General features: G+C 33.0%; 1 protein-coding gene across 3 annotated transcripts in view; it reads right to left on the bottom strand.

Moving 5' to 3' along the window:
* Window positions 1-216: 216 nt before the first annotated feature.
* Window positions 217-27,336, bottom strand: part of LOC117116869 (serine/threonine-protein kinase 11-interacting protein-like) — a 29,885-nt gene continuing 2,765 nt past the window's right edge. The window contains exons 3-22 of one of the 3 annotated variants that reach the window (XM_033260973.1): window positions 25,024-25,191; window positions 21,650-21,757; window positions 21,290-21,361; window positions 19,985-20,218; window positions 18,644-18,733; window positions 17,897-17,938; window positions 16,912-17,149; window positions 16,125-16,385; window positions 14,078-14,231; window positions 13,324-13,462; window positions 12,181-12,340; window positions 10,667-10,853; window positions 8,184-9,369; window positions 7,444-7,541; window positions 6,023-6,201; window positions 5,575-5,757; window positions 4,643-4,809; window positions 4,113-4,163; window positions 3,320-3,463; window positions 217-1,035 (exon numbers count right to left, since the gene is read on the bottom strand). In XM_033260973.1, the coding sequence (XP_033116864.1) occupies window positions 1,024-1,035; window positions 3,320-3,463; window positions 4,113-4,163; window positions 4,643-4,809; window positions 5,575-5,757; window positions 6,023-6,201; window positions 7,444-7,541; window positions 8,184-9,369; window positions 10,667-10,853; window positions 12,181-12,340; window positions 13,324-13,462; window positions 14,078-14,231; window positions 16,125-16,385; window positions 16,912-17,149; window positions 17,897-17,938; window positions 18,644-18,733; window positions 19,985-20,218; window positions 21,290-21,361; window positions 21,650-21,757; window positions 25,024-25,191 (3,873 nt within the window). In that variant the 3' untranslated portion in view covers window positions 217-1,023. Of the gene's footprint in view, window positions 1,036-3,319; window positions 3,464-4,112; window positions 4,164-4,642; window positions 4,810-5,574; window positions 5,758-6,022; window positions 6,202-7,443; window positions 7,542-8,183; window positions 9,370-10,666; window positions 10,854-12,156; window positions 12,341-13,323; window positions 13,463-14,077; window positions 14,232-16,124; window positions 16,386-16,911; window positions 17,150-17,896; window positions 17,939-18,643; window positions 18,734-19,984; window positions 20,219-21,289; window positions 21,362-21,649; window positions 21,758-25,023; window positions 25,192-27,336 lie in introns of all 3 variants that reach the window. The other 2 variants (XM_033260974.1, XM_033260972.1) reach the window with 2 other exon arrangements.

Genomic DNA, 27,336 nt, shown 5'->3' on the forward strand with positions numbered 1-27,336 from the left:
CTTAACGTTCTCGCATGCGCAGACGACTTTCAGTGATGTCATTACGTTCTCCGTCCTACCGTTGTCGTGCAATCGAAAGCTCCCTATTATCACTGTTTGGAACTCAGTGACACCTTTGACCTTTCCCCTCCAATGACCTCACAACGTTTTAAACAGAATAAATAAGTTTCATAGTCAACACATGGCAGGAAAATCCTTTACATGTAAAAATAATAATTTTAATATCAACAAATTTTAATAAATCAATTATTATTATCATTTTTATATCTTGCATACAGTTTCTTCTGTACTCTGGTCAAAATCATCAAAATATAATTGAGTACTTGGTGCCTATATATTTAACCAACTTCAAAATAAACATAAGAAAAGGCATCTTTAGATTATTTTATTTAATTAATTTCAAAATTTGCGATTCTATGCAAATGCATTTTATGAAATCTAAATATAGATTGAATTCACATGTTGCATCCAGTATGCTCAGCATATCATGAAATGATTTCAACAAGGTGCCCTGTGCTATTTTTTGTAGCATGAAGATTATACTACCTCTTGTAGCAGTATAAATGCTTACTGTATACCGTATTGATCAGCGATTATTAATATTTTCATCTTAAAAACTTTAGTGTACAGTAATCAAAGTTAGATAATTTTTTTTTTCATAATCTGCATTGCATGTAGCATCAATTTTCCTCCAGAATTTTCATTGCTACAGTTTGTGGTATCAAATTTACATCTATTATTTGCATTGCTACAACTTGTGGTATACAATTTACCATCATGATCTGCATTGCTATAACTTGTGGCATCGACTGCAACTCCATAATCTGCATTAATACTACCGGTATGTGTAGCATCAAATTCTTTCTAACAACCTGCATTGCTACCAAATGTGGCAGCTAACAGCTAAATTGCCTTCCATAATTTTACTTCTCATGTGTGGCATATGCATGATTGAGGATTGAAGGCCTCTGTGCTATCTTTGGTTACTGGACTGGCTCCAACTGATTATCACTTATTACAGAATCACATATCCTCCTTAAAAAAGAAAATGTTATTTATCTTAATAATTATTGACTAATAAAATGGCCGATGTATTTGGCCCTCTCACAGCAGCACCAAGATGCAGTGATGATGTATTTGGCCCTCTCACAGCAGCACCAAGATGCAGTGATGAAAAAAAAGGCACTTTACACTACTACTCTTCCACCAAAACAGAAATCATTTCAGAATTTTGTCCTCTTAAAAAAGCATAAATACTACTGATTATTCCTCATGTATGCAAGGAGGAAATAAATCCTGCATATGGAGCAACAAGATCTCTATCATGCTGGCAAGCCTGGCCCACTCACTAGCACTAGATTTGCCCATAGCAGTATATCTGCCACAAGTGTAACCTCAAGACCTAGGCCTATGACATACCAGTATGAATTTCATATTCAGTTAGCTCCAATATTAAAGTTATCCACTTTCTTTTTGGAACTGCAGCCAAATTCTCAGAGAATCATAATTATATCAAATATTAATGTTTGTAATAGTAGAGTATTAGAAAGTATGATTAGAAAGTATGATACATACTCCAAGTATTGAAATGCATGCCATCGTTTTAGTACTAATATTATTGACAGTTCCCAAAACTGGTCTATCCTATTGTTTAAAGAAGCGTTTGCTATACATAGAATACACCCATTGCTTAACAATGGACTCGGAGCTATAAAGGAGCTTCCGTTGTTTTTGTAGGTAGATTTCATCAGTAACGCAAGAATGCTTTGATCGTTAGTAAATGAGTAAGAATTCTTTGCCACCTACTAGAGGTAATGATTTTGGTATTTGTGCATATAAGTTTGTAAATATGGATAATTTTTTCATTCCTGATGAAGACATATGTGGCAATATTGAATCAATACTTGAAGTATGTATTATACATGGTCCAATATATGTAAAATACATAATCCAAGTATGATTCAACACTTGGAGTATGTATTATACATACTTGGAGTATGTATTATACATACTTGGAGTATGTATTATACTTTAGTAGTAGAGTATTATATGTCTGAATTTGCAGACTACTTAATGATGCTATTAAAACTGAGACAGCGATATAAATATGGCGCCATGAGGCATATTATTATTAATGGTATCGTTTATTGAATTGTATGATTCATTTTATAGTTTTTACAATGCAGATTAAAAAGAAAGTTGTCTCCTTTGGTTTACAACAGATTTGACCCAATACATCCAAGTGAGTCAAAGACAAAATCATAGACACAATCAAAATATAGATTACAGTTGTAATGTATCTTAATCTTGATTCATACGTGGCGACGGAAGAAAATTTCCATGAAGAGCCATCATCAAACACAATCATAATACAGTTACAGTTGTAATGTATAAACACAGTCACAATGTATATTACAGTTAAAATGTATATTATAAACACAATCATAATATACTTAACAACTGTAAAGCCTTGATTAACGATACATAATTTTGAAAATATATCATATAATAATAATATTGTATAATTACTTAACTACCAGAATTTATGTTATTCATATTATTTCGATGTGAGTTTGCGTCAGGAAAATATCATAGGAGTGATGTTTTGCTCTACCTAACGTGTTATCGAATAATATTCAGTACATTCCTAAGCACTTGCAAAAAAGTAATGTTATTCATATTATTAGCATTAATGTAATAAATCATTAAAGCAGTATCAACACTGACATCATCAATGATTCTGAAGCCCTGTCCACACTATCAAAGTTTATGCCTAAATATGGTCATGATGACATGGTGTTTGTGAAAGAAAATTTGATAGTGTGGACAGAGCATAACAATTAAAGAGTCACAGGTGGAAAAGGTAACAGGGAGCCAATTATTATCATGAATACACGTCTAACAAATCTGGCCGTCTACGCCCTAAAAATTGCAATACTAATAGATTAAGAAATTCATTCACTCACAACTCTGTATATAGGCCTATCTATAATGCTAAATTTCACCGACAATTCCATTGCATTACCTTGCGCTAAATTTTTGTTATCTCATCCATCCATCCATCCATCCACCCACCTATATACCTTTGATGATTTATATTATATTATATATATATATATATATATATATATTTTTTTTTTTTTTTTTCTCTTTTGTACTAACCTTTGTATTAATTTTTATTACTTGTAAGCATCAGGAAAAAGAATTTTACTTGTGAATTTTTCCATAAGTGACAATAAAAGAATCTTGTATCTTGGATTATTAAGGTGAAGTCTGAAGGTGATTTATGGTGCAATTATTAATAAACAGATAGCTTTACCTGCACTAGAATACTAGGATGCACGGTGCACTGGAGCTCAACACCAAACATTTTCTCCCATGGTTCCTCTAAAGCTGATATTAGCGCCCTCAATGATGATTTTGTTTCTGTTTGTAAATGCCAGTAACTTTCCTCACCGGAACCCTAATCAAATACAAACGGATCAGAACAATAAAAGATACCGTATCTGAGTTAACCAACTTGATCAAGAAAACCTCAATGTTTTAATTGTATTTATAAAAAATTAAAGTTATTTGCTTTTAATTGCAAATTTAAAACAAGAAAATATTATCCTCAGGAATTAACTGATGCACAAATGATAAAATATATACTTTTCACAAAACTCATGCAATTCTGATAGCCTGTGTAAATCAGTAATAAACGTATGGCCAAAATCAGTCTCATTGAAAATCAGCAACATCCCAAAGTTTTGATTGAATTCCTAAGTCAGGAACTCACAGCGTAGTACAAACGGTCGTATGACTGTCACAAAACGAATCAAACTTCGCTAGCTGTGAGCGCTTGACGAAGCGACACCATCAGCTGATTGCCGGTGGCAGTCTGAATGAATCATCGTTAAAAACGATGCGTTTGCGTGCATTCTCCATAGAATCATGTCAGCCGATGACCGCCGGGCACAGCAAGTACCAAGCTTTATCGGTTTTCCGGATTTCAACACAAAAAGTATAAATTTATCTTACGAAACATAATTGAAATTGTTACATGATTATAACAATACAAAATAAATACAAAATATTAATCTTTAAAAAAAAATGAAAATGTTTTTGATTACCTCATTGAAGAATCCTACACTGATATCTTGCTCACTGTCTTTGAATAACACCTGAGGAAAAAACAAATATAGTATTAATTTTGTATATGCAAATATTTATATAATGATAATAAAAACATTTAAAATTTATCTAAATATATATATTCATTTTTTTCACGCATACATATAACATGCATATAAATTGGTTTTCATGGCGATGTACCAATACATAAAACATTGCAAACAGAAAAAAGAGAAACTACCATAGACACATCAACATTGGTGGGTTAAATAAAAGTAATTGTCTCTTCTGTTTCATAATGGTGGGCTTACAAAAACCAGATTAAGTTCACAAAGCACTGTCAAACAAAGTGCTGCCTGCATGCCTGCCTGCACAACAAATTACTAGCAAATTTCTTTCAGCTTCTCAAGACCTGCTTGTTCTGCAGTTCTGTCAAAATCGTGTCTCTACCACCAAAAAAGAGTAGCTAGCTTGTGAAGCAGCAACCAGTTAAAAGAATACATTAAAAAAAAACAAATGTCACACTTACAATGCCAGAAATGTTACTGATCAGTTCAAGTTGCTTAACTGTAAACTGTTTCATCTTTGGTGGAATGCTGTTGTTTGGATTCAATGGCCAAAAGTAATTCTCATCCAAAATACATATCTCGTTGCTTGTGACAACGATGCTGCAGGTAGTATCAACTGCCTGACATACTGCGAAATAAAGATGTGATGATAAGGAAACACCAAAGCAATTCCTAAAGTACATACATGTGGTGGACCAGTTGGTTGGATGGTTGTTGGAAGTCATATGCAGTTTAATACAAAAAAAAAAAAAAAAGTCAGGTACAATTTTTAACCAAGAATAGGTTTGCCATCTAATATTCCACAAACATTTATTTATACAAACATGACAAAGTAATACTCACAACTGTATGTATGTTATGAGCCTGTTTGTAAAAGCTTATTGATAGTATTTACAAAAAAACATGGCCTAACAGTAACATGACTAATGGCTTTTTCTGTGCATACAGGAAGCCTCTCTGTTTTAAGAGTAGAGCCCCTATTAAGGTGACATATTCAGCAATAAAAGTATATATTTTTTTTTCTCTTTCGTGGTATAACAACCACCACTTTTATTCATCAATACATCAAGTTGTTTGAATTACAGCATTTTTGATATTTCACCTTTTTTCTTGATTTTCTTATTTTTTAAACTTCTCTTGATTCTTATATAAACAATAAAATATACAAATTAAGTCATACAATTAAAATCGTAACAATTTTACACACTTCAATGTATATATTATGAAAAGGTCCCCTGAATAAAGTTGGCTGTAGTGTTAAGATATATACTGAGTCACTTTGTAGCTGAAAAGTGTCTATAATAGCAGTGTCCCAAATGAGGGATTATACTCTATTTTGTTTTTTAAGTAATCTAAGTATATATATGCAATAATTACTCAAGTAAATTCTTACCTTTCCTAATTGTTTTATATGATTTTAAACTTCCTATGATGTAAGTTCTTAAGGTACTGTCTTCATCTATTGACTCGTTAGCGTCAGATTTATGTATCGTTTCCAGAACATTGAACAATGTTAGTGCATGATTTCTGGAGACGCCTGCAAACCGCTTAGCATCAGCACAATTCTCGACAACATCTGCAATTAGCAACATTGTCAAAACAAAATATGATACAATGCAACATAGTCGTATGTATACAGGAACCAGGGGCTAACCCAGGAATTTGAAATAAAGGGACCGAGGTAGGGACTTTCACAGATGTCTAGATCACCTCAGCCTCATCATAGTTTGGGCTGAGAAAATTTATGCTTATGTCACCTCTAGATGGCCAGAACTAGCACTCTCAGGCTTAAAATTTAAATATAACTTTACCATGTCATAAAATTCTATTACAGTACTAACCGAGTAAGCAATGTATAAATTGTTCACAACGCAGTTTATCTTTAATCTGGATCGTGTATACTGACACCTCCGTGTTAAACTCCAGTTGAATGCACTGACTACCAACACCGACGTGTAGATGTCGAAGATCTTTGATTGGATGCTGAGATTTCTTGAACACCCAATCAGATGGATTATCACTAAAATTTAAAAATAAAATGTACACATATAACAATAAACTACATATATTTTATGTAATAAAATAATTTGATTTTATAAATTGTTACCTTATAGCTTATAACAGTATGCATACTACTACACCAGTCTCTATGCACTTATATTGCCTTGGTCATTGATCAGAACAGAATCAATTGGGATTTCCATAAAAAAAAAAAAAACCAGCATTGGTTACCAAAACAAAACAAATTGGACTTAATATGTTCATATTCTCTACATTATAACCTTTAAAATGATGAGTACTTACTACAGCCAAAGTTACAAGTAAAATTATTTCGGCTTCCTTGTACTAAAGTATACAATGCTGCCACATTCCTATGCTAATTACTCAGATTTACAATTTCAGAAAGTACACTGGGTTTGGGATGGCACGCCTCAAATGTGAACATTCTGCAACCTCCCCTTTCCTTCTAATTCATAGGTGTTTGGAACCCCAGTAGCTTATCTAGAAGTGTTGACATTGGAGATGGGGCTGATAAGGATACAATGGGAAACTGAGAAGCTTCTACTACCTGGGAGAATGATAGAGGTGATATGAGGTGATTTTCAACTGCCTGAGCATAATTTTCTTGCTGGGCAAGTTTCCAGTGGAAGGGAGAGCACGCATTTTCCTGTAGGAAGGCACAACCTTCCTCACACCCTTCCCTACTTAGATACACCACCACCACCTCTCCTCTTAATTAAGACCTCTTCAATTAAATTTAATTTAAGACCACCTCCAATTAAAGACCACTTTTCATTGGTCCTTTTATCATTAGGCCATATTAATTTAATTGTTTGTCTCAAAGCTCTCCTGTTTCCAAAAATGTAATGCAGAATGCGGTTTTTTGTAAAGTTTGTTTTTTTTAAATATGTTTTGATAAAATTATATTTACAGTTGAATTGACCATAACGCTAATTCGAACTGCATTTGAGTCATGTTATCTTATTTTCTATGTTGTCTGACATCAATCAAAAACAATCTTATACAACATTTTCAAACATATGGGAATAACAACTTCCTACTGGAAGGAAATCTCACAGTTTTTTACTTTTTGAGGCGTGAACAACGCGCATAAATTTAAGATAAACAAATTAATCAATATGGCCTTATTATTCTAATAGACCAAAGATCAAACCTGCTAAAGACCATGGAAGCCTCAGTCCTAAAAGTGGTCTTTAGTTGGAGGCAGACCTGGATATTATTCTTTGTATACATTCCTTACCTTTCTTTGTTGGTGATTTTCATAATAAATATTGTGGTTGTTGAGACTACCATAAGACCAGGAAATTCTATTAACTTGTTGTGTTGAAAGACTTGACCCTGTATAACAATTAAACATCTCCTCATTAATAAATTAATTAAAGTGAATGTATTATATCAACATGAAAAATAATGTGCGAGTATTTACTTTATAAAAAATCAGCATAACTAATCTACATCCATGACACTATCTATCATATGCGACCGGCTCTGGCAAAACCCCCCGTTTTGTCGCAATTTCTAATTTCCCACAAGCATCCAAAAAATTTGAGAATCAGAATTTTGAACATTTTTAGAATTAATAAATGAAGATATATTGAAGCACATTTTCGCAAGATATCAGTAACTAAATCTAACTGAAAAGTACAGTATATTAAAATTATTTTAAAAATATAAATCTTATAATTAAACTATTGATTTTGGAATCTGTGGAAGTTGTTTTCTCAAAACCTACACGGCTGACATCAATTAATTAAATACAGTGTTCATAACTTTGCTAATACACAACTAATTTCCATCAAATAAACACTGTTTTAAAGAAGAATTCATGCAGAATCTAGAAACACAAAAAACTCAATTTTAATTTTTTCCGACAAGCAGATGGTCTTACCAGAGCCGGTCACATATATTAACATATTTCATATAAGAATAAATAACCGAGAATTATGATACATAGTAAGAACAAACACAATGGATACTTACTTTTAGCATACAAGCAAACTCTTCAACATCTCCGAACAAACTCATGGAAAAGTAGAGCTTGAGTCTGTGATCTACCGTTGTGAAGCTATGATCAAGATCATCTACCGCTATGGCACTCTCCTCCTTCTCTTGCTCTTCCTTGGTTGCCGTAGAAAAATAATCAGAAGGGTCGTCAAGATCATTTGAATAACCATTGTTTATCTGTGAGTCTGTTGCACTAATATAGTCTGATAAGCCACCGATTTCACCGGAAACTGGGCTTGAATTATGAGGTGTTCCAAAAGGAGTTGCTTCTAGAGAACGATTAGAATTTGCGAGGCCGCGACTTGTTCTGTTTGATACCGTTAAGCCGCTGGGGCGTACAATTTTAGAGCTTTCCGATTCGGAATCGGAGGTGAATTGTTTATCTGTTATGAAACTATCTAATAGGGATCCATACGGAGTGTTCCCAGAGGACGTGCTGGCTTCAAAATCGTTCATATTCCCATTGCCAACTCGTATTTCCGGACCGCTGTTTAAGGCTTTTACAAGTCCAGATTGTGAATTACTTGACGTTTCTAGTGGAGAATCATTGTCTACATCTGCCACGTTTCCATTATGGTTCAAAACCATTATATCGCTATCTATACTATCCCTTCCAAATAACGACTGTTTATAATGGCCGTTGTGGCGTGGTCTTTCCAAATGATTTACTGGCATTTGACGAGCACCTGTAGGAAGGACTAAATTTTCACGATTACTTGGATCGATAACAAGGCTAGTCCTAGAACTTTTGCGACTACTGTTATTCGAGCCTAAGATGTCCTGTGGTACTAAACAATAGTGCTGATCAAACTTTTCCTTCTTATTAACCTCCAAAAGCGCTTCTATCTTTTCATGAGGGTACTCCGGAAGTTCCTGCTTCGGAAGAGGAGAGGCGAGTCTAGACATGTCTTCTTTTAACTCTCGCTCAAGAGTGGCGCAATCCTTTTCCAAGACATCGGTATCGTTGTGACTGCCGCCATCTGTTCTGTCGCCGTCCAGTATTGCAGTTGAGTTACTAATGCGAGTTTGGGTAATGGTAGAAGAGGAAGAGTGGTTAGTTGTGATGAAGCTCGACACCGGTGAACTATCAGGGGAGTTATCTGGGGTGTGGAAGTCGGTTGGGCTACTCCCCAATGAACGCACATATGGCTGATCTTTAGTTCTGAGAATACAATGAGTATAATAAGCAGATGAATTGAATTGAGTGATGGAATATACAGTAAAACCTCGAAATGAAGCCCAGTGGGCTTATTCTCGAGATGAAGCACATCTCAAATTGAAGCCCCCTCTTTAGTTTGCAAAATTAGCCTGTAAAAAAAGAAGCCCATTTCAAGATAGCATAGGCTTCTTTTCGAGATAGTACAGTACATACACTGTACATGAATTTCAGAAAACAAAATAAATTAAATACAAGCTTGGTTTATACAGTAGTTTAGGTTATTTAATGCCAGTTAAATACAATCGATGATACTTTACTTAGCAAAAGTATTCTCCAAAAGAAGCCCATCTCGAAAAGCAGCCCATCCAAAGTTCGCAAAAGCAAAGAAGCCCAGGGCTTTAATTCAAGGTTTTACGGTAAATGATTTTTCAATATGAATGACATACATATAATGACTGCATGCTTGATATGATTTTTTTTTTTCCTGTTAGGATACTGTACAACAATCTTAATTATGTCAAACATGGATGAGATGTCAAAATCTATAAATCATTAAAAAAACAAAGAAAAAAAGTAAAAAATATACAAACTATAATAATGTTAGTAGTACTACTATGAGGCTGAGAGCGCTATAGGCTTACATAAAAGTTGTTGTGCATCAACGTAGAGGGCAGTTCTTGTAAAAACAAAACCCCATAACACTATCAACTTCACATGTGGATAAGGTAAAGAGTAAAGGTAGGAGAATAACCCATAACTTGCAGCGTCATTGTGCTGAATAGCGTATGGGCATGGTCCGTGACTGCCTAAGTAGCTACATGTTTACATCATTCCACAACGACAGGGGCTGAAATGAACCATAGCATCGGGGTAACCCCCTACTTTTCCGAAAGATGCAATGGGTTCTTTAAAGTGCACATGAGCCAGATGTGTACACTGGACCTCCATTTTAAGTCCTTATCCTTATCTACGAACCGAAACATGGGCGAGGAGCGGCTGGAACCAGCGCCAATGTTAAGGCTGTAATTAGCGGCGCCCCTGCCTTACCGCTCGGCCAATCGTCTCGCCTTGATAAGGGCATCGGAAACCGGGGTACAATAGGATATGGACATCCCTTTTTAGAATCTATTTTAGTAATGAAAGAAAATAAGGACATATTTATAGAGGTTGTTAGCATAGCATGGGATGGATGGTTCTAATATTTTTGACGTGTGTTCTAGTTAAAAGAACAATGGCAAGTTATTATATTCAGTTAAGTGCCTCTGAAACTTGGGACCAAAAACTTATGCTAACAACGTACTCAGTCTGTTTCCACGGTGAGGATGCTGCCAATGGGAGTGCATTGTTGAGGGATGTTAGGGATCCAAATGGAGTGTTGCCAGTGGATGCCGGAAGCTGTTGGTCTTCCCACTGCATGGTGTCCAGCTCAACCAGAAGATCACTTCTACATTTAGGGCACACCAGTATCTCTCTGACAGATTCAATATCTAAAAGAGATCATTACAATTTTCAACAGTTAAGTAATTAATAGCATGAAAATTACTATCTAACTCTCTCATTATTAGTTCAAGAGAAATAGTCCCTTCCAGAGTTTAATTGTTGTTAAGTAAATCAGGGGTCCCAAGTTGGTAGAACCCACTTCTGGGGGATTTGTTTAATTACATTGAGGGCGCTATATATTCTATGAGGAAAAAGTGTAGGTACCAACAAAGGGAATTTTTTAGAATAGGCATCGTTAGGAGCCCGGAAATGGCACTGTCAGACTGCAAAAATATAATCGGCAACCAAAGTTTAGGCCTAAATAAAACAAAAAGATTCGTTTTTTACTGAATATGCGGGAGATAAGTGAATTTCCGGCAGATTTTTGCTTGTTTGGGGGAGACCATACCGATTTCCGGGGACTCCTGGGAGTTCTGGGAGACTTGGAACCTCTGAGTAATTATTTATGTATCCAATTGCTAATTAATGTGACAAAGAACAAACTGCCAATTAAATTCAAATGCATCAATGTTCTTTAAAACAGATGAAAAAGGTCACAATAATTAAATATTTTCATCAGTTATACTGGAGAACCTGTTCAAAGCTTCCTACTCTTTTGCCTCAAGGCCTAGTATGCTGTTTCAGTTTTAGTTAGGATTTCAAACTACTGTAGGGCCCTGGAATTGGTGGCAGGCCTCAAAAAATTTTTTAACATTAGGGAGTGTTTGAATGAGAAAGTAGAACAACAACATAGAACAAGTTCACCATCGACAACTGACGTAAATTTTCTACGTTTTATCATGAATCAATTTAAATATTTTGTTTCAATGATGCATACGCAGAGATGTGAAAAACGTAAAAACCAACATACTTCAACTCAGTCATTCATTAAATGAATATAAATAATTATAGGTTCATTTTCATTTATTTATTTGACATCAAACAGTGCAGGGGTTGCATTAGCAACAATGCACCATAACACGAATGTCCCGCACCCCTGAATATGCTACAAATCTCAATTAATGGCATTTTGGTTGGTACATTACAATTCGAACGGTTTTTCTCAGAACCAAAATACTATCAATTGAGAATTTTAGAGTACCGAAAACCTATAATAATTATTTATTAATGTCAATTCGCCATGCAAACCTCCAAGATTTAAAAGAATATAGTACTGAACATAGACTTGGACGTTGATTTCCAAATTTTAAGGGATAACTCAACATACAAATTTCAGACATGCGCAGTTAAATAAATATGACGTCAGTAAGTTCTAAATTCTAACTCATGGCAAATCGAAAGCAACAGTACCTATAGAAAGTGCAAGATGCTCACCGTTTGTGAGAAAAGATTGGTCGTTGCGTCTATTTTGTACTTCCTTGTAGGCATCTGTTTTGTTAAATTCTTTGGAACATTTTAGGCACTGCATTCGATCTTTCATTATGACACTTGATTGGTTCTGCTCTAACATCGGTGAAAGTGTTTCTAACAAAAGCTAATAAATTGTGTATTTAACAATTTGGTTACCAAACATAATTATCTTCATGTTGCATTAATAAATAACAATACTAAGAGCAATGGAAGAATATAACAAAGCATAAATACCAAAACATTATAATTTAATAGGTAATAATTTTATGCAGCTTCAAATTTTGAATTTTATAAATTCTTCAATTTTAAACTAATTATGCAAATTAATTATGTTTGACAATTTCACCACATTGTGCCTACCTCAAATAGTAGATTTTCAAAAAGTGATTAATCTGTGACTAAAGCCCTGCCCAGACTATAACATTTTATTTTACACAAAAACATGAGACATGCCTAAATATGGTCATGATAACATCACATCACGACCATATATGGGCAGACCATGACTATATATGGGCATACAACAGTTTTTTTGTCAAAGAAAATTTTGATATTGTGGACAGAGCATAAGGCTTGGTTTACACTACGGCAATTTAAAAATGTTGGTGTGTCAGCAATTCTACTATAGGTAGGTTTAGTGGAACTGTTTGCGCCACCACATTTAAATTGTTCTGGTGCGAAACTAGTCTCATACAGATTGGATTAATGTTAAAAACTTGCACTATGTACTTTTAAACCCTACCATTCACCAATTTTTGCTGCTGCCATCCTCTTTGCTATCATTATCAATATTATCATCCTAATCATCATCATCATCCCCCATTCTGATGATACTCATACTCATCCTCACCATCATCTTATCATTGTCCTCATCCATACCATCCTCCTCATTGTTGCCACCACCATCGTGGTCACCATCATCACCATCACCACTAATCATCTTCATATTATCAAGATATTATCATCACAATGATGCTTGAGGGTATCACCACCATTTTTACTATCAACAAGGTCAAGGATGCTGCCGGCGGCATCATCATAGTCATCAGCATCATCATCAATATACTGTATTATGAAATATCACAAAAAATCAACCTGATTCTTTACCTTGCTGTCTTTGTCATCATCCATAAGGTAGTCACGTCTTTGTCTATCCTTCCTCATGTAATCAAATGTCAGGTGGATTGCTGGGATGATCAAATGTTTACCTGAATCCTCTAGCACTGTTTCATTTCCTTGAGTTATGCTGCAAAGCAAAACAAAAACAATTAATTTTAAAACGAAAATCAAATTTGATCATTAAGATTAATGAAGACAATATTTTTATCATATTCTAATCAATATAATCTCAAAAAATCTCGTTTGTTTCTTTGGACAAGGCACTTTATCAAAGTTTGTCTCTCTCCACCCATGAGTATGTGGATACCTGGTGGGACCTAATACCAAACACGGATTCTAGCTGCCTATGGAATTGTGCTCCTCTCCATTCTCCCCAGGGATTTGAGGATGTGTTTGGTCCAGTGACTCGGAATAATAATGTAAAGTCCATAGAGCCAGCTTATTGCAATATACAACTATATAAATGTTGCACTAATATTAAAATTGTTAAGCTTAATAAATTAGTCCTAAAAATGTGTTACAATGCACTGTAGGAATGTTTTCCACAACTTGGAAGAGCTTTCTTGTACTTTTGTATTTTTCAACTTTTGTTTCTTTGTTTCAGGTAGTATTGAAGAGCTCACTAACAAGTGGGTAATACCCTCTTTTGAACAGCCGTATCTGTAATAGTCACTGAATTTTTCATGTTATATGTTATTTAAACTTCATAAAATATAAATCAGCTTGGTAAAACATTCTATACCTTTTCAGGGCTCTAAGGTCAAGCTGGTCAATCAGTTCACCATCTAAGTTTTTTTCTTGGATGAAAGTTCCCCGAACTGTCAGGAAAACATGTTGTAAATCTGCGCTGATTGGATCTTCTACTCGAACAAGAAGTGGACCACACAGCTCCTCCTCTGAAATCAATTTAATTATAGCGATAATTTGATAGATAATTAGATAGATATCAATCCTGTGTAATAAACGTAATGATAATGATAAGAATAAACCGAATAATATTATTAATCAATAACAATAATATACAAAAAACAACAATCAGCCTGACAATAATAATTTAATAAGCCATTCAAATAATAGAAACTTTCACAATAATTATACAGTTTGCCCTCTAATTCTAGACCAACTCTGGGACCTAAAAATGTTGGGTGGCCTCAGGGTTTGGTCCCCAATTAGAGGGTTAGCTTTGTGTTAACAGATCAAAGACTGTTATTTTGTTCTTTGAAAAAGTAGTCTTGAATTAGCGGCTTTCAGAATTAGAGGGGCCTCAAATTGGAGGGTTCACTATATTTGTTTCAGAACAACCCTATCTTTTTTTAAAGTAAAAATAATAAGATAGTAGAAAATTTATAATGAACAGTCAATGTATTTTAAAAGTTTTCACACAAATTTGAGCAACATCTTTTATAGCAAAAGCTTGTTATTGAGGCAAAAACCCTAGACATAAATATTTTATTCTTAGTCACATTACCACTTTTTTTTTTACATGTATTTAGTTAATGACTACTGAGGCTACTCAATAATATTTGACTTAGTTCTACATAATATTTACATAGAAAACTGATGAGTATTAAAATATCACCTATCCTCAAAACATTGAATTTAATTTAATATTCATATTTGTTCACTATCTGAATAAATGACAATAAGATTTTCTTGTCTTTATGTTTTTTCTTATACCCATTTTGTTTTCCATGTACCCCATGTTTTTTTTTCATATTTTTTTTTTTTTTATATAGGCATTCCTACACACAAGCTTTTGCTTTTTTGGAAATGCCTTCTTCATTAGTTTGTTTTCTACATGCATTATTGTATTTCCTATGTTGAAGAAAATAAATGTACGGTACCTATGAATGAATGAATGAATGAATGAATGAATGAATCATTAGGTTAAACTATAAATATGTAAACAACTTAAAATGCCCAGCCTCGTGTAAACTACATTTTATATTAATGCCCTTAAAAATTATATTAAAAAAAGGTGGTGTGTTTGTAAAGTCTTAAATGAAGGTTAAAAAGTCTTGATTTCTCTTTAGGTCTTGTATACACGGCCCACTCCTTTTCCTTCCTTATAATGTGACTGAGAAGGTAGAGCATAGCAATGTAGTTACTTCTGCCATACAATTCATAATACTATTCTAAGTACCATTTGGCAACATTCACAGAATACTTATTTTATGCTTCTTTTAGTTGGGGAGTGAGTTTAATAGTTTTACTATCATATAATTATTTGACCCTTCTAAGTGAGCAATTTCAATGCTTTTATCATTTTCTTTAGGATTTTTTTTACATTTTTCCTAAAAAACATCACAGGAAAAGTGGTAAAAAAAATAAAAAAATAAAGATATTAATACTGAAATTAATAAATTATTTATTTATTTTATTGTATAAGATTTATATAGCGCACAGCCAATTATGGAAGAACTGCTACGCCACTTTTTCCCTGGTCATTGGATACAGAATCATTCATATACAATGTGCAACCTCCTCCACTTCCTGGTGAGTATTCCTTGTTATGCATGTAATTATTTATTTATTTATTTTATTTTTTGTAAGATATATATAGCGCACATCCACTTATAGAAGAACTGCTAAAGGCACTTTTTTCCCTGGTCATTGGATACAGAATCATTCAATCATCACACAAAATGAGCACCCTCCTCCTCCCACCGGGGAGTATTCCTAGTTATGCGTGTAATCAGCACTACTAATTCCATTCCGAATCATTCACTCCCTACCAGGTACCCATTTATACTCCTTTGTGAAATAATGAAAATCAAAAAATCATATACCTTCAGTTGATGACAAACATATTCTATTGTCTTCTACATGTACTGTCGGTTTATCAATAATTGCTACTTCTTTTTTCTTTTTGTTCTTTCTATCTTTCTTGCCATTAGCAGCTTTTTTGGTCGATGATCCATCATCAGTCGATGACTCATCTGTTTTTATGTTTTGAACAGCAATAAGCCAATGAGGTCCATGAAGTTGTCGCATCTTATCCATCTCGGACCTGAAGTCTGAGTTTGTCGTAGCTGCTCTTTGACGCGGACCTACGAATATAAGAATCAGAATGAAGAATAAATTTTGGCAAAGTCATCATCCTCATAACCATTTTCATCCTCATCATCAATAGAGAGCTTTCGATTTGAACAAATAAAACAGAGTTACTCATCACTGACCATCGTACGTTCTCTGCACAATATCGATTCGTTCCTAACTACGTCCTACGACGAGAACTTAACATTCTCGCATGCGCAGACTCATCACTGACGTCATTACGTTCTTGGTCTTTCCGTCGTCGGGCAATCAAAAGCTTCCTATTATCATACGCACACTACTATCATCATAACAATCACTATAATTAAATTTATCATCGTAATAATCTTCATTATCATATCATCACAATCTCATCATCATCATTAATATCGTTGTCATAATCATTATCCCAATCATTATCAACATCACTAGGATTAGTATCACTATTATAAATTATTGTCATTATACATAATGGCAATAATATTATATTAATAACTTACTATAATTTATTGTCAATAAATAAATATATTACAATCTCACCTTTTTCTTTGATCTTAGATGGGTCTTGAAAAGTGTTGCTAATTGTAGGTGTTCGTACCTTCCTTGCTTTCTTTAGCTGGCTCTCTGTTTCTTTAGCGGGGCCTCTAGAACTATCGTTAATTGACGGAAAATTATCCAGCATAGAAGGATCAATACTACTCTCGAAAGAGCTCTCCATAAAATTGGCTGACTGGCGGTATTTTTGTAGAGGGCGCTTACTAACTTTCTTCCGTTCAAGCTGAAAAATGTTTACATTCAACAAGACTGTAAATATAAAGTCCCTTGCATCACCAGCTAACACAAAGAGTGCATATTGTGTTAGTTCATGAAAACAAAAAAGTGTGTTAAAATATGTGCTGCTGTCGTTACAGACTTTTGTGCGGTAAAGAATACATAATTGCATAACAACCAATATATGCTTTTTTTGACAAGATTTTCGTTTTCACAAACTATCACAATATACTATGTGCTAGTGATGTAAGTGTTGGTAAGTGTGATATTATGTGGATATTACAAATTGCATATTATGTGGGATAATTTTTTTTAAATATATAATGGGAAAACTGTTTATATATAAATGTATTATGGGAGTGTAATATACAAAGAGTATATGCATTTTGGGTAAATACGAATATGGTTTGGTAAAGGCTTATACATTATGATATATATATTTCTATTAAATACATTATGCTGACTGTAATGCATACAGGTGTCTGAAGCATGATGGCATATACAAGTGTATAATTAGACTATGATGACTTGACATTTTACTTGGAAAATAAGTGAATGAATCCCATTGTTAACCAATTTGTATAATAGATGGCTGCAACATAATCATAGTACCGTAGATGTTGGTGTCCAGGAAATAAACATAAAATATATAAGCCAATTCAAAAGAGAAAGTTAAAAATATCTTATCTTACAAAACAGATGGTTACCTTCAATAATAATCAGCGTACGCATTTGGAAATAGTATTATACTTACTGTCTTCTCCTGCTTGCTGATTGGCTTATCATCAATTATAGGCTGTGTGTAGAAAACATTAAAAAACATAACAAATGATGAAAAAAAAAACAAAAAAACATGAGAAAGTTAACCAAATACTGGTGGATCGTTAGACCCTCAAAAATAATAAATACATAGCCCAACAGTGTTAACAATTAAGTTGCTTATCTTTTTTTAAATTTTTTTTCTCTAAATTTATCACACACATCATTCAAATTTTGCATTCTGTACCAAATTATGGTGGAAAATATCACATTTTTGGTCTCATAATTAAGGCCTATTTACACAGAGTGTGACAGCGGCCTGCGACAGCAGCAAAAAAAAAAAAAAAAAAAAAAAAAAAAAATTATGTTCTTCATGGTGATCGTCACTAAATGTGATGTAACAAAACAACATGTCGTTCAGCATAGAATAATTATAAATTTACATGCGTCGAGAAAAAAAAATATTACAATCTTTAACAATCACTGACTCCGGATATTCTTCCGAGCAATTAGGTACTGCAGAACAAGCAATGAAAGTTGTGTGTACCATGACAGTTGTCGCATGCTCTGTAAATGGATCGCACTGGTGGATACAATATTTTTGTTGCTATCGCTTGCCACTGTCGAACTGTGTAAATAGGCCATTAAACATTATTATTTTCATTATCTGATGATGGCGATATCACAATTTTGTTCCCTTGTTTCCTTGTGTAATCTAATACAAATAATATCTTGAACCTACACATCTTATGGTTGCCTTTGGCGACATATTCTTGATGATGTTTTCTCTAAAATTTGTATTGTAACTCACAGGATTTCCTTGTAAATTCACCTGGAGGGAAGAAAATAAAACCAGAAATGGAAAATGAGACAGAAACTTTCTATCAAATTAAAAACAACAATGAAAATTGGAGGAAGCTATCCTAGTCAACTCAGAAACTACATATTAATCAGGGAGATACAACTTTTAAAACTGAAATAAAATGAACTTATATAGATAGTCAAGGCAGACCAGTTAGATACTGCACATTTACATCAAATCAACAATCAGATAATGAATTCTTCGTATGTTTACTTTAAAAATTGCTATTTGTAAAATTCTTTTATTTTTTTATATTGTTGATATGTTTAAATTTTACATTGTTTATTTGTAAGTTTTTTTATTTTTAAATTGTTTATATATTAATTTTTAAAATCATTTATATGTTTAATTTTTAAATTGTTTATTTGTAAATTGTACACTTGTACAATATATCATGTTAAGTTTTTATATACTTCATTGTAAGGATGAAATACCTTCTTAGCCGTGCATCACTGATCTAAAAAAAGTGTTAAATAAATAAATATAATAAAATATTGATCCAAAATAATGTATTCACAATAAACAACTGATGAATGACATATAAACAGAAAACTACCAAAAGTGACTTAGATCTTCCTTTTGTTAATTGTAAGCTTCATACTAAACATGCTTGCAACCAACTCTATGTAGCTCAATATCTAAAACTTATGTCTAGAGGACAAACGAGTCTGATTATTTTTTTTTCTTAATCTATAAAAAAAATTGTTTTTAAAGATCATCGAAGGAGGGCGGAATAAAAATTAAAAACAAAATTTTGTTTTCTTATTTAGCAAATAGATTTGCCAAAAACATGCAGACGAAGGAGAAAATAAAAATCACATTTTATTGGTGAAAGTAAACAGTGTAAAACGTTTATTTTTTCTGAAATTTCCACTTTTTCGCGGCAGCAGGTTGGTCAAAAATAAAATTTTATTTTTATTCGAAACCATCAATATTTGCAGTCAGAGGGTTCGCTGAACATGTTATAAAAAAAGTCTTGTCTAATCTATAAAAAAAACTATATTAAATTGAATCAATAACAGTATGGATACGCAGATTTAGGTTAAAGAGGTTTACTTCTCAAAGACAAAAAAAAAATATATAATAAAAAAATTAAAAATGGGTTAGGGAATGAAGAATAGCAACATTAGAATTGGACTAAAACCAACGTTCTCCTAGGTTTAAGCACATACAGTGCACAACAACTAAGTTACACTTTAAAACCAATATATAGATACATACCATGGCCAAGTAATGTAGTTGAGAAAAAACCTCAAGCCACTTCTCATCATGGATACAATTATGGGATGCCTCTAGCTCCTCCAAACCATCAAGCTCCTCAATCCCATCCAAGTTGTCGAGATTGTTGTTACGGACGGCTAGTGATATCAAACATCGCTTGCCCTGGACGCCAAGATTCGGAATGTTCTTCAGACGATTGTAGCCTATGTTTAGATACATGAGTTTTGGTAGCCACTGAAAGAAAAGTGTTGATCAATTTTAGGTGAATCATCACAACGCTATTCATTTTTCGACATTGCATGTTTTACATTTGTCACGATCTTCAGCAAGGAGTGCATGTTAAGTCGGGCTCTTACGGCGGCGTACAACGGTTGAATGACTGTTGCACGATGAATCCAACTTCACTCCCTGTGAGCGCTAGACGATGCGACAACGTCTGCTGATTGTCTGTGGCAGTCTAAATGATCCAAAGCGTGTGCGTGTGCGCGCTTCATAGAATCGCGTCAGCCGACTACAGAGTGACTGTCCGGCTTTAGTCCAATGTAGAAATTCTAAATTTTAGGTGAATAATAAGTGGTTTTATAAAAAAATGTATGTAAAAGTTAAATACATGTAGTTTCTGTCGGCAAAGTTACGGTCTAGAAATATATTCACATTTGTGTCCAAGGTAAGATACAACACAAGATGTTTTTAAGTTTAAAAATCATAGTATTCCCTTCCACTGGCATTACAGAGTGTAAAACCATATAGCAATAAAAAAAAATATATATAATGATAGAAAAGTTAAAAATAAACACAAACACCAAAACTGGAGCAGTGCTAATACTAATAGTTGACATACATTACTACTTATTGAGGTCTGTCCATCATGAATTTTTAAAGTACATGATAAATTTCTGGACGTGAAATCAAACAGTATAAGTCTATCTACAGTAAGATTAGTTTTGAACAACAGTTTTGAAAGTACTTAAGAAGTCAATAAAGGAAGTTTACAAAAGCTCTGAGCTATATCCAATGTTTATATATTGTTTAAAAAAACACTTCACTAGTTCCTCTGTTGTTACAGTATGCAAATTGACTATTGTTATTGAATATAACTTTTTCCTATATAATCATTAAAAATATATTTTTTTAATGAAAACAAAATTTTTATCAACGATTATGAGGAAATAATAATAATAATAATATTTATAAAGCGCACAAATCCACTGCAGTAGTGCTCAAGGCGCTAAATAGTTCTTCGAAGTATATAAAATAATTAGGAAAAATTTAATTAAAAGTTTAAAATGTATAAATGATACTAACCTTCAAGTAATCTTCCACAGATATCAAGTTGTTGTGACTGAGGTCCAAGGACCTAAGATTTGGAAAACATTCCTAATGGTATGGAAGGAAAGAGGAAATAATTTTAAGAAAATCGGATGATTTAAACTAAACAGGCAATGCAGTATGTTTACGTTCTTTGTATGAAGATCTCAACTAATCTTAAAGCCAGGCTCAGGAGGAAACATTTTTTTGATATATTGTACAACTGATTTTTCTGATACAAAAAGTGTATTTGACGAAAAAAACATGGGAATGCTTAATGAGATACAGACTTTTGAATTTACTGGAAGGAAAGGTTGAAAAAAAAAGGGTTGCTATGCCCCTTATACATGTTCTTACCATTAGTTCACTTAATGTTTCAATTTGGTTAAAGCTTAAATCTAGAGTATGAAGATGTGGCCACAGTTCAGGAATATTGTCTTTACCTCGCTGGTTCCCAAAAACCTCCTGAAATGCAAATTTGATTCATTGATAATAGCAGATATATAAATACTGTATACTAGAAGTGTGAGACAACTGTTTTTGTGGTTTTCATAAAATCGATACATGCTTTTGCAGACACCTTTTGGAAAAACTGGTTGGTTAGTTGGATCAGGGAGCTTCCCAATTCCGTCAGGAAGAGCAACACAGCGCATAGATTGCAGTAGAATCACTGTAGCGATGATGTAGTGATTTTATGGCAAACTAAACTTTCAGTGGTTAGACATAAACTTATCTCTTCCTGTAGAAAGTAGCCATTTCCTACTTTGTGGGTTACTATTTGAAGAAAAACAATCAAGAAGATTATTATACAGGTAAGTGGTTTCTGGGCGGAGTTTATTTTTATATACTGGAATATGCATATGGAATAGTATGCCACTTCAAATAAAGAAATTGAAATTTACTTACAGTTTTAATAAGGAAGTTAAATCATTTTTATTGTTAGTTGAAGAACCTTTATAATATTCAAATCTTTTTATCTTCTTAATCCAAACTTTGGATACTAGGGCTCTCGTGAGAACCAGGCTTCTATAACCCTACAGCTAATGTATGTCCAAGCTAACAAGTTTGCCAATAATAATATGGCTGTGATATCACATCATCATATAAATATATGGGAAAATCATACATATTGGTCACATAAAATCTGCTAGCGTCAACAGATATTAACAGAAGATGTCCACACTATCAAATTTTATGTGACAAATAAATGTGATATGCCCATATTCGGATGTAATAAGACATCATCATGCCCATATATGGACACATCACGCAAATGTGTCATAAATTTTGAGTGTGGACAATTAAGGGCGCTGCACTGTAGCAAACAGCTTGTCACAATTTTTGCTGTGTGATCTTTGGTATTATTTCTAGTCTGTTTGACTATCGTAAGTTGATTTTTCTGTACGCTGTGGAATAAGTATGGTGGCTAGTACATATGTTGTGGACTTTCGTCAAAATTATGTTTTTGATTGGTTGTGTTACCAGATTTACATATGGAAGGGTAGCCCTACTTGAGCTATGCAGAAGCCCGTTGGCAGCGGTAAGACCCGTTTTCCTGTGATTAAAACCAACCGATAGTGTAACACTTTTCTTCCATCTGCCATGAGGCTACATAATGTACTATAAACTTTGTCAGGTGCATGGTTCTGCATACCAAATTTATGGATAAAATGAATGAATAAATGAATAAATGAATGAACAAAGGAATGAATGAGTTAATTTTTTTTAATTTTTTACGACTATGCTCTATGTTTTCTTACTGTTATGTAAATTTTATTCTGTTCAATTTTAACCATCTGTTTTAACCCATTTTATTGTCTGACCTATAGTTTACCCTTTTTCATATTTTTACTGTTATCTGTTACAAGCAAAGCAAATTTCTAGTTTGACCAATACAATTGAATTGAATTGAAAAACTTAAAATATATAATAATACAACAAAAACACTCAGAATTCTACACCCAAAAAATAATTTACATCAAATTATTTGACTAAATATAACCACATTCCATAAAGATGTGCTGCTACTCAAACTACCAAAAACCCTACAAAATTAAAATAAAAACATTATATTGCTAATTTAAAAGAACACAAGTTATCAGCTTTTAATAAGTTACAGATTAAAACAATCAATTTTCAATGATTTACAGATTCTTCTTACAAAAAGAATTCTAAATTTGCTGGCATAAATTTTTAGCAAGACTAGTATGGGAATGATATTATTAATATATCTGTTTAATTGGTTATGATATTTTCTCTCCATTCACATTTTTTGTTGCAAGTTCATGACATATTTATATATAAATGCTCTATGTTTTAAATTATTTTATCATGATCTCATTTTAAGTAAGTTCAATGTAAATAATGTTTGCAGCTGGCTGTCATGTTGGCGCTGTACCAAATGTTGCCCCATTTAAATTTCTAACCACTATGTGTACAGTATTTCCTTAAAAGTTTTTCTTTGAGATTGTTTTATTATTTGTTTTATGCCTTGAGTTCCTTTTACAACTTTTAGTGTTGCATTTTAAAATTTTATATACTTGATTTTTTATCTTGGTATCTGTGTAATTCGGGGACGGCCGCAATCAGAGGTGCGATTTGTTCGGACCCGATTTGTTCACCTGCTGACCTTTTCCCGTCACCGGCAACCTTTTATGTCTTTGATATTAAAAAATAAAACACAAGTGGTAGCACACCTTTAAAATAAGTTGACAACATTGCTGTAACAGTTTTCAAGCACTGATGTGGTCAAGTTAACACCATCTTGTTTGAAGTCAGCAGAGATGAACAAGACTAGGCCTACAGCAGTGGTTAAAAACTTGCTCGGTAGATTTTTAAGTTTTATTGCCCAATTTACGCATACTAGCCTTTTCTTGGGCCAGAGCACAGGGAATGATTTGACTGAGTAGTTTAACTGACTTTTAATATACTCTAAAAAAAAGATAAAGGTTTCCTTTGAATTTAGACATGCAGTGCTGAAAAATTGACTTGTGATTAAGAAAGGAATTTCTCAGGTTTAAGCCCACTTCAAAAATTTCAGCCCAATTATATGTTCAAAGGGGTGGGCTCATACCAAAGGAACTGATATATTAACTTAAAATCCTGGAGATGAATCGTCATCAAACAACATAAAGTCCTGTTTTCTTTCAATTTATTGCATCTCAAAGAAGAACATCACAAAACATCAAACACAAAACGAAACAAAAGCAAAACTCTTGGTCCAAACTAAGGGAAAAGGCTGAAAAATATCAGATAACATTAAAAATACATAAACTCTCATAAGAAATACAATTACGGCCTCACATCTGTCATTTTCCGGAGTCAACTTATATTCTATTGCGTATAATTTTTTGAATACAATAAGTTTTTGGAATAAACAAAATTTGGGAAAAAATATATATAAAAAATCGGCATAACATCATATACATGGCACAGTCAAAGTGTTTTGCAGGGCACACCTTCTACCAAACAGTAGTACAATTATTTGTTATTTATAATTATTCTATTAAATTTTTTTAAAATTTATTTATTTATTTATTTTTTCTTTTCTTACTTTGATCAGTGGCCCTGATACACCAGTCGAAAATCGACCTTTGACCTCAATTTACAATAAGATTCATTTATTTGCAACTTCATATGAAAACGAGAAATAAGCAGGGCAGCTAAGGCTGTGAAGTCTTGTGACTATTTGGCGGAACGGCAATAAAGTATTTCAATTAAAGGGACAGTACCTGTAATGTGTTGATACAGCGAGTGCATGATAACACCTTCAGTTGGTGTCGCAGGCTCTTTAATCCAGACAACAGGTGCACAGGAACCTTTTTGATGTCAAGCTCTGTGAGGGCGTTGAACTTGGAAATGTCCACTGTTCCTTGTAAAGTACTCGTACCATGAACAAGCTGAAATCATAAAAAGAATAATTATTTAAAACTAAGGTAGGATTTTTCAATACCTGTTTTCGCGAATTTACTTTTTAAAGATCGTAAGAGGAGGGCAGAAAAAGAAAGTTGTTTTCTTATTTAGCAAAAACACCCAGATGGAGGAGAAAATAAAAACAAATTTTATTGGTGAATGTAAACAGTTCAGTAATGGGATGGTTGAATACTTTAAATTTTTATAAATAGGAAGAAATATACGTATCTCATTTTTGAAGATTTCAAGGCAGCAACGGGCGTAATGAAATTAAACAAAGACATTTCTTCCTGGCAATGGCTACACTAATTGGCATAAAATAAAATTTTTTATTCAAAATCATCATTATTAGCAGACGACGGGTTCGCTAAACAAGGTATAAAAAGGTCTCAACTAAGCCTACTTTAACGAATGCTGAGAGAAAATAGATGGAAAAATGAAAATAGTGGTGTTTCAAAAGAAATATTGTAGGTTGACTGGAAGATAGATGGTCATGGAGATATATGGGTTGAGAGAAGTAGGTTAAGTTGGAAAAATACTGTGATTGGAAGAAATAATTGTAGTAGTGAATGTGGAAAATATAAATGATCTGGGGAAACAGGTGGTGTGGGAGAAATAGAGTCTTTATAAAAATGATTAGTTTGGTAGAAAAATAGACAAAATATCTCCAAAAAATTAAGTAAAACCATGCATAGCACATGAACAAACACTAATAATGTATGACCTCCAAAAAGACTAATATATAAATATAAAAATATTTATTGATTAATAAAGTTTTACTCCAAAAGTTGATTGGTAATCGAGGGTCTATCCAGAATATAGGTAATAATATAAATCATACACCCTGTTAAATTGACAAGATTTTTAAAATTCTGATGATTATTATTTTTATTAGCTAATAACTTTAATTATATGTAGAAATCTATTCAAATATTTTGAATTTATATTTGTTTATCAGTACTATATATTATAGTTATGCAGGGGTCTAAAGTCAAATTCCCGCAGACCTTGTCATGGACGAATGCACATGTGCACAGAATATTGTTACTGGTTATTGAGGTTGGTTTCATTTGGATCACTGTTTAGTATCTATTGCTGATCAAAATTTTGGATAAACTTTATGTCTGCTTTACTGTTTGCCGTATAAGAATTGGAAAATTTAGCTTTTGTGAGAATGGGATAAAATCCTGGAGAAATTCCTGGGCACCAGGTGATGAACCCAACATACATGGAGACTCCAGGGCAATCCAGGAGGCTTAGAAGCTCTGTATTATAAATTATTGTTAAAAATTGATTCAATGTTTATGCTCTGTCATATTCTACTACAGAAAACCAAGAATTAATGATTCATAAGTGAATAATAATATTAATATTACGCTTGTCACTTCTTTAATTAGTGAGGAAAATACTGTATGCATGTTTCATTTTCACAGAGAACGTGTATTAAACCGTACTACCAGTAACTTGGATGATGGTAAATACGCTAAATATTTGATAAATCTAATGTATGCACAGTCTGTTACAAATCATAGTATTTGTGAGTAGATGTTTTACTCTTTGTTTACACTGGGTGTGCATCAAATTTTGTATTTTCAGGTTTTAAAATCAGTTAAAGTACAGATTTAAAATTTTAATATCATCAAGTAGGCCTATATTTTATAGGCCTATTACTAGTATTATATGGATGACATATTTATTTGTTAAAATGAGACTCACCTAAAACAACAGCTTTTCAAAACATACAGTATGTGGTATACTTGACAAGAACTTACAGTATTATATTATTAAATATATTTATTTACTTTCTACTGGAATTTAATTTCTTAGATAAAACATTTTCTCAGACAATATAATGTTGTATCTACGTTAGAAGTACTATGCTGATGGTTCACATCAAAAATTACAATGCATAAAAATCAATTAATATAAATGTATATTAAATGTTATTTCATCAGTTTATTGTATGTACATGAGTTTTGCTACAACAAGCACAAATAAACAGATTAAGATAATTGGTTGTTATTTTTTATAAAGTAACAATGTGGAAAATATGAAAGTGTCTAGTTGTTTATGGTTAATTTCTGTTGCCTATAAGTCTGACCTTCTGTAAATTTATTTCCTTTGTTTTGCAT

The sequence above is a fragment of the Anneissia japonica genome, unplaced genomic scaffold, assembly GCF_011630105.1.
Source record: "Anneissia japonica isolate Jap-2015-1 unplaced genomic scaffold, ASM1163010v1 scaffold1302_len1884557_cov193, whole genome shotgun sequence".
Lineage (NCBI taxonomy): Eukaryota > Metazoa > Echinodermata > Crinoidea > Comatulida > Comatulidae > Anneissia > Anneissia japonica.